This window comes from Lolium perenne, chromosome 1 (assembly GCF_019359855.2).
Source record: "Lolium perenne isolate Kyuss_39 chromosome 1, Kyuss_2.0, whole genome shotgun sequence".
Taxonomy (NCBI): Eukaryota; Viridiplantae; Streptophyta; class Magnoliopsida; order Poales; family Poaceae; genus Lolium; species Lolium perenne.
The window spans coordinates 231,457,496-231,464,546 of NC_067244.2; the positions used below are offsets into that span (position 1 = coordinate 231,457,496).

Below are 7,051 nucleotides of genomic sequence, written 5' to 3' on the forward strand. Positions count from 1 at the left end.
CCAGTCAAGATGGTGTCGTGATTGCCAATGTCACAAGATTAGCATCAACATGGACATGCGGGAAATGGCATCTAAATTCATAGGAAACTTGTGTTTTGCCACATGGAGACATGGAGTGGCAAAATCCCCAACGCCAGAACCTTCATAAACAGATTTTGATTTTTCATACGCTACAGAGACATAATAAACGAAGCAAACTAATATACCGGTAGATAACCTGTATAAAATAAGAAAAAAGTATTCTTATCGTTCAAGTAAGAATTTAAACGTCCGATCGAGGTCACCGATCTTAGCCACCAATGCCGAGCGATGCGTCGACGAATTGGCTCCTTCCGTACCGCGAGCTGAGCTGAGCTTACGAGTAACATAGTGCATCGATCATTAGCAGTCAGCTCACACTTGCAATATGAAAATGTCGATTACGATTTGTTTGTCCAAGAAAGAAGATTAGGGTTACTGAGCCAGGGCAATTAGTAGAAGAGGCGACTTCTGGAAGCTTTGCCTAGCTCGGCCGCCAGGGAGCATGGTTCGGACCACTCTGGCCTCTCGCTTTTACTCGATGTGTAACTGACTGATTAAGTATTTAGGGGGGATGTTTCTCGTACCCTGTCTGCCTCAACGATGGCGATCTGTGTCCATAGCCGTACCAAACTGAGATGAGAAGCTCCTCTATGCGCAGCATGCATCTCCCTCTCTTTCAATAATCCAATGGGCTCTCATATAGTGCGTCGATGACTTTTCCGTCGAGAGACTGACTTTTCAGAACATGGGTGTATGTGAACCCACTTTTTAAAAAGTGCGTTTGTAATGTAAAAATATGTTTTAAAAATCGAAACACAAAATGTATGCAAAGTTGATCTCAAACATGTGCTCTGGACATGAGTTTTGTGACGAAAAAACCTTTTATTTTGCCTCGGCAAAAAAGTGAAATTTTGCAGGGCTATATAGTAGTATATATGTGACGTATTTTGTCTTTTTTAGATTCTGAAATAAAAAAGTGGTTTCTCCGTGAAAACTTTCTACGCACACATGAAACATGCATACGTACCCCGTTATTTTTATTTCAGAATTTATTAACATTTGGAAAATGCATTTCCCACCTGGGTTCACGTGCACCCAGATTCAACTGGGACTTTTCCGTCGATGCATCCATCTCTTCCAATAATCCAGTGATCTGTACGCCGACGGCCAGGTAGACGCCGACGGCAGCCCTCGATGTAAGAACCTGTACGCCGACGGTATGTAGACGCCGACGGTTGGCGTCCCGAGCTGGCCCGGCGAGGCCGTACGCCGACGGCCCCGATATTTGGGGCCGTCGGCGTACACTCTGGCCCGTCAGCATCTATCATCATTCCTGTAGTGTGAGCTCTCTTAGATCGTGCATCGATCGATCAGTCTCCCCAATAATCCAATGAGCTCACATAGTGCGTCGATCGATCCATGTCTTTGCTATAATCCAAAGAGCTCTCATATAGTGCACGGATTGATTCGTGCAACGGCACAGCTTGATTAACAAGCTTATTGATTGATTACGGCATACAAAGCATGTGTGTACTCCCCGTTTCAAGTTAAGTGACTGAGGTAGCAAAAAGTGTCTTTGGCACATGAGCACCAGTGCTCCTGATTTTTAAAAATTATATATTTGTTTTTTTTTAAAATTGAAATTAAATATGTACATATATATAAACATCTCGAAGGTACGGTAGAATTTTGAAAAAAAGTGGTATTTTGAGCTATACAAAATAGAAAATTTTCTGACAAATATCTACCACTATACGTAGCCACAAACTTGTTTTTTTCCTGTAGCTTAAAATATAGTGCAATTTCTACTAAAACTTTTCACGAATATTCAGGACATATGTATGTATTTGTGAAATAAATGTGACGATTTTTTTAAATGCAGATGTACAATTTTTAAATATTTTAAAAACTGGGAGCACTAGTCTCATGTGCACCAAATATGCTTCCATGAGATTGTTTTTTTCTAAAACGAGCGATAATTTCATGCACTATTTTAAAATATAAAGCATGACATAACAGCTTGCACTACATCTAACTCAAACATATTAGATGTACTCGACAATAGGATGAATAGAAATGGGTAGCAGGTAAACATAAAACACTCGTGGAATATGTTAAACAAGCAATTAGGAGCGCGCGCCGCCTACGTACCAATCGTTTGCAGGCAGCGGCGGATCTAGACCCAAAATCCTGGGCGGGCCAGTACACTGAATTAGACCAAAATGTGATGTTTTTGGGCCAAATTTTATTGGCATTAGACTTAAATCTCCCTGGGCTAGGCGGGCCATGGCCCAGTTTTGCACCAACTAAGGTTCGCCACTGTTTGCAGGTGTAGCAGTAGTTTTTGTAGCGGCAGCCGTGGCGAGTCGACAATAAAGTCGGGCAACCACAACAATAAGTTGAAGACGAACCGTGATAAAAATCGCGAGTAGTAGCGTATAGCAATTTTCAAGAATCTAACTCTTTCACTAAGGCAAGTGGTTCCAAAACGACATGGATGAAGAAGACTGTCATGATGGTGAAGCAGAGAGCACTGGCAAAACCGAAATATAGAGCGGCTCAGAAAAGAATGTGGACCAAACTGACTAACTGCAACACATCCATTAAAATTTCGATTTCCTTCTTAGCGCCGTCACATATACCAGTATTTTCTTACTCACTTGGCAAGTGGCCATACCAACTTCCATAAAGGTGTGATTTAACTTCCTTCCTATTTTCTATGTTGAACCCCACCTCTACTTGCCACTTAGTTTTGAACCACACGAGGCACTCAATTTAGCCCATTGTTTTAGCACATGCACACAAAAAGTATCTCTAGCCAAATTCCTATAATATTTTAATGAATCATAAAAAAAAAAAATCTCTTCTAGCATGCATCTAGTCATAATTCTAGAAGTCAGCCTCCGCATCTTCTAAAGATATTCAACCTAAGGACTCCTTTGATTCATAGGATAGGAGAAACATAGAAATAGAAAAAGCAAAGGGTTGGCATGTCATGTCCATTTAAATCCTATGAGAAAATGATGTGTTTTTGAATGTAGAGAAGGAGTTTTTCTATGGGGTATGACCTAATGTTTTTTTTCTATAGGCCGGATTTGTACTACAAGATTCATATAGGATTAGTTCCCTATAGAACACGTGTTCCTATGAATCAAACAATTTGTATAATTTTTTTCATAGGATCTAAATTGTACATAATTCCTTTACAAATACTATGAATCAAAGGAGCCCTAAACTTGCCCAAGCAAAAAACCTTGACTCAATTTTCTTCCCCGTAGCACATTTGCCTTCATGCCCCCGATGCATACCGACCTCGCACCGCTGCACTACTCCACTTGATGCCACGCCAACACCCCGGGAGCTCCGTTTAAGGAACGCCTGCTATACATCTCATTTCCCTGAAATGTATGCAACTATAGGTTTTTGAAAGTTAAGTATAAGAGATCTGCTAGAAACTGTTAAAGTTTAGAGGAGCAATTTTTCTCATTTAAAAGATATGTGCTACCTCCATTCCACCAACAAAGAAAGTTCATAAATTTTTAGAAAGTCAAACTTTGTTTTATTAATTATTAATATACATTATCTAAAATCAATGTCATTAGATATATCATGAAATATACTTTTATATAATATCTATATAATATCATGGTTCCTGGCAGTTTTTAAAAATTTAGTCAAACTTTACTTAGCTTAAATTTGTAAAAATAATATCAAGCTTATTTATTAAAACAGAGGTAGTAAGCCTGTTATAAGTTTAGAGGAGCTTGGTTAGAGATAGGGATGACAACAGGTCTTGCTCTGCACCCCATCGGGGAGTGCCATCTCATCCTCATCCCCATTTAGTAATCGGGGAGACATTTTTTCCATCCCCATCCTCACCGGGTCGGGGCAAGGATCGGTTCCCCATTAAAAAGTAAAATTCAAATGATCTTCTCGTAATTTTATGATTTTGTATATTTTGCACATAGAAATAAGCAACTTTGTAGTATGTATGAGCTAAAATAACAACATATTAGTATCATATTAGTATCATATGTTTAATAATATTAAAATATACTACATCAGATACGATATATTACAACATATTTCATATAAAAATATATCAATTTACATGTATATAAAATTATGACGGGATTAGCGAGAAGCAGGGATGGGGAGACCTTTTAATCCCCATCCTCATTTTAGCTTACGGGAATAAAAGTTGCCCATACTCATTCCCTAATAGATGAATTCCCCACGGGTTTACGAAGAACGGGGCTCCATTGCCATTCCTAGTTAGAGATGGTCTAAAGCCCGTCTAGACACATACTCCTTCCATCCCCGAATAAGTTAGAGATGCTCTAAAGTTTATCTAGACACCGCTTCCGTCCACGAATAAGTGTACATTTTTCTCTTTAAAAATAAATATTTTTCAAATTTAACTATTTTTTCATAAAAATAGAAATATATGTGACATCAATTTGCTATATTAGAGCAAGAACAATAGTGTAGCCGGCAGCCGGCTATAATAGTTTGCCATATCATTAATAGTCAATATATAGCTAGCATGTACAATAATGGGCTATAAAAATGTATAATAGTTTTGGTTTTCTGATTTTAGGACAAGGTGTTTCTACACCTGGGTGCATATGCACCCTTTATTTGAAATGCATATTAAATATATTTCTAAATGTCAAAAAAATACAAATAAAAATGCCTCGTGTATATCTTGACATGTTACATATTCACAAAGTTGTTTCAGAAAAAACTGATATGTTTTGTGTCTTGTACTAAAAAGACAAATCTTTTGTGTTAAAATAGTCTATTTCTCGAGACATTATTTGTCTTTTTTACATAGGGTACAAAAATTGTCGGTTTTACGTGAAACTTTACGTGTACTCATAGAACGTGTCCCTCTACATGCTAAATTTTTGTTCCTAATTTTTTACTTTTTGAAATATGTTTTATACATATAGGGTGCATATGCACCCATGATCAGTTTTGGTTTTCTGATTTTACCCACATTTTAGTTTCATAAAATACCTAACAGCACGTGCTAGAGCTGTCTCTTGCACGAGAACCCACTACCCTTCTCTCTCCTAATCTCTCTTCCAACTAACCAAAAATATAACATTTTATTTCTTATAGCCAGCTAATTATACTTATTGTACTAGTTCTTATTGAGCTACATGTCATATGATCTAACAATGTTAGTTTAGTGTCATAAATGCTAAGACACTTTTCTGAAAAATGGTCAAATTTTATAAAATTTAACTTAGACATGTCCTAACTACATTTACTTGAGGAGGGGGTTATACAACCGAAGCAGCGATCAGTTCACTTGGAACTAAGACATTATTATTAGATAAATGCCGCATTTGGCAATAATATAGGTACATCAAATGATATAAATCACGAAACATGGACGAGCCATTACACTCGTTTTTTACACTAGTTAATTAACAATCCGAAACCACTTATGGTCTCGGAAAAAAGGCTAGATTACAAATTTGCTGTATTCAGCTTGCACCATACTAGGCATTTGTTTATGTACAGAAGAATGATGCAGTCCCGGAAATGATAGAATTAATAATAAGCTAGTAGCTTAATGAAGCTGTCTTGAGCGAGGCGCCTGGCAATCTTGGAGGTGATGAACAGACGGATCGCGTAGCGCGCTGCTCACATGACCAGCTCGGACACCCAACCGAGGTCTGGCCCGTCGTCGTCCGTCACCGGCGGCAGCACCTGCTGCGCTCCGGTAGAAGAAAACGGTTTGGCCTTTGCGAAGCTGAGGTGACGCATGGCGAGCATGAGCTCCTCGACCTCGGCGTCGGCGTCGTCCTCGTCCACCCACCTGACGACCCTGCCCTCCACGGGGGAAACGGGCGGCGACTCCCAGAGCGAGGTGAGGGTGGACTTGGGCGAGAGCGCGAGCGGCGAGGAGTACTCCCCGGCGGCCCCGCCCTTGCAGCCGCGGAGCTCGCCCGCGGCGTGCGCGAAGAAGCAGACGCGGCGGCGGCACGCGGGCCCCGCGCGGCAGGGGCGCGTGCGGTAGCGGGACGGGTGGAGCCAGAGCTCGAAGGTGCCGTGCGCGAGCGGGCAGGCCGTCCCGCGCGGGCACGCGGCGCCGCCGGGCCTGCGGCGGAAGTCCGGGCAGGGGTCCCCGGAGTATGCGACGCGGCGCGGGTCCCGGCGCCGGGCCGCCTCCCCCGGGTGCGCGTAGGGGCAGGCGGTCCAGTCGTGGCTCCGCGCGCGCGCGCAGCGCCGCACCTTGAACTCGTACATCATGAAGTCGTCGTCCGCCTCGGACTCGGGGTCGGCGTCGGCGGCGGAGGGGGAGGAGCAGGAGGAGGAGGAGAGGTACTCGCCGAGGGCCACGAGGAGCTGCGGCGGGATGTTGTCCGGCTCGGCCCAGGAGTAGGCCAGCGCGGCCGGGTCGAGGTAGAGGCCGTGCTCGAGGGCGTGGCTCGCCATGGCCGTGTGGAGAGATGGAGAGGTCGAGAGGAGTGACAGTAACCGGCGGCGGCGACGCTGCTTTGAGTAGCGAGCGGGCGTGGCGCGCGGGTTTTATAGGTGGCGCGGCGGGCCGCGGTGGCTGCGGCGGTATCCGGCAGCTGTTGGTTGCGGGTTAGCGTAGCGTGGGGTGGTTTTGGCGGCGAGCGGGTGTACGTGGGGGCGGGCGCGGGTACGTGGAGCTGCGCCGAGGCGGGTGCTGCATGTTGGCCGCCACGTCGCGGGCGGGATGGTTTCTCTTCTCGGCGCTGCCAGCCCGCCTTTTTTCTTCTGCTTTTATCGCTGCAAATCAGGGTCGGTTTGCCGTTACCGGGAGCAGGCGAGTCTAGAGTCCAGACTCCAGACACGAGAGGCGGTCAGGGCCTCTCCGATTACATTTGCCTACTTCAGCACTAACTTAGTCTTCAGTTAACTGTTTTCTTTTTATATTTAAAATATCTTGTTAGGCGCGTCGGCAGCCTCTCGGGTGGCCCATTTAGGATGACCGTATTGAACTCCTGGTTTCAGCATCATCAGGTAAAGGAGTACCTGCAGCCAA

The 7,051-nt window shown here is 43.7% G+C and overlaps 1 protein-coding gene across 1 annotated transcript; it reads right to left on the reverse strand.

Moving 5' to 3' along the window:
• Window positions 1–5,410: 5,410 nt before the first annotated feature.
• LOC127326471 (zinc finger CCCH domain-containing protein 37-like) lies at window positions 5,411–6,640 on the reverse strand. The gene has a single exon (XM_051353318.2). The coding sequence runs from the start codon at window positions 6,472–6,474 to the stop codon at window positions 5,680–5,682; it is 795 nt and encodes a 264-aa protein (XP_051209278.1). The 5' UTR covers window positions 6,475–6,640; the 3' UTR covers window positions 5,411–5,679.
• Between the last annotated feature and the right edge of the window lie 411 nt (window positions 6,641–7,051).

What these genes read in the sequence shown, in the direction of transcription:
- LOC127326471 (XM_051353318.2), bottom strand. Translation starts at nt 6,474, where the DNA reads ATGGCGAGCCACGCCCTCGAGCACGGCCTCTACCTCGACCCGGCCGCG.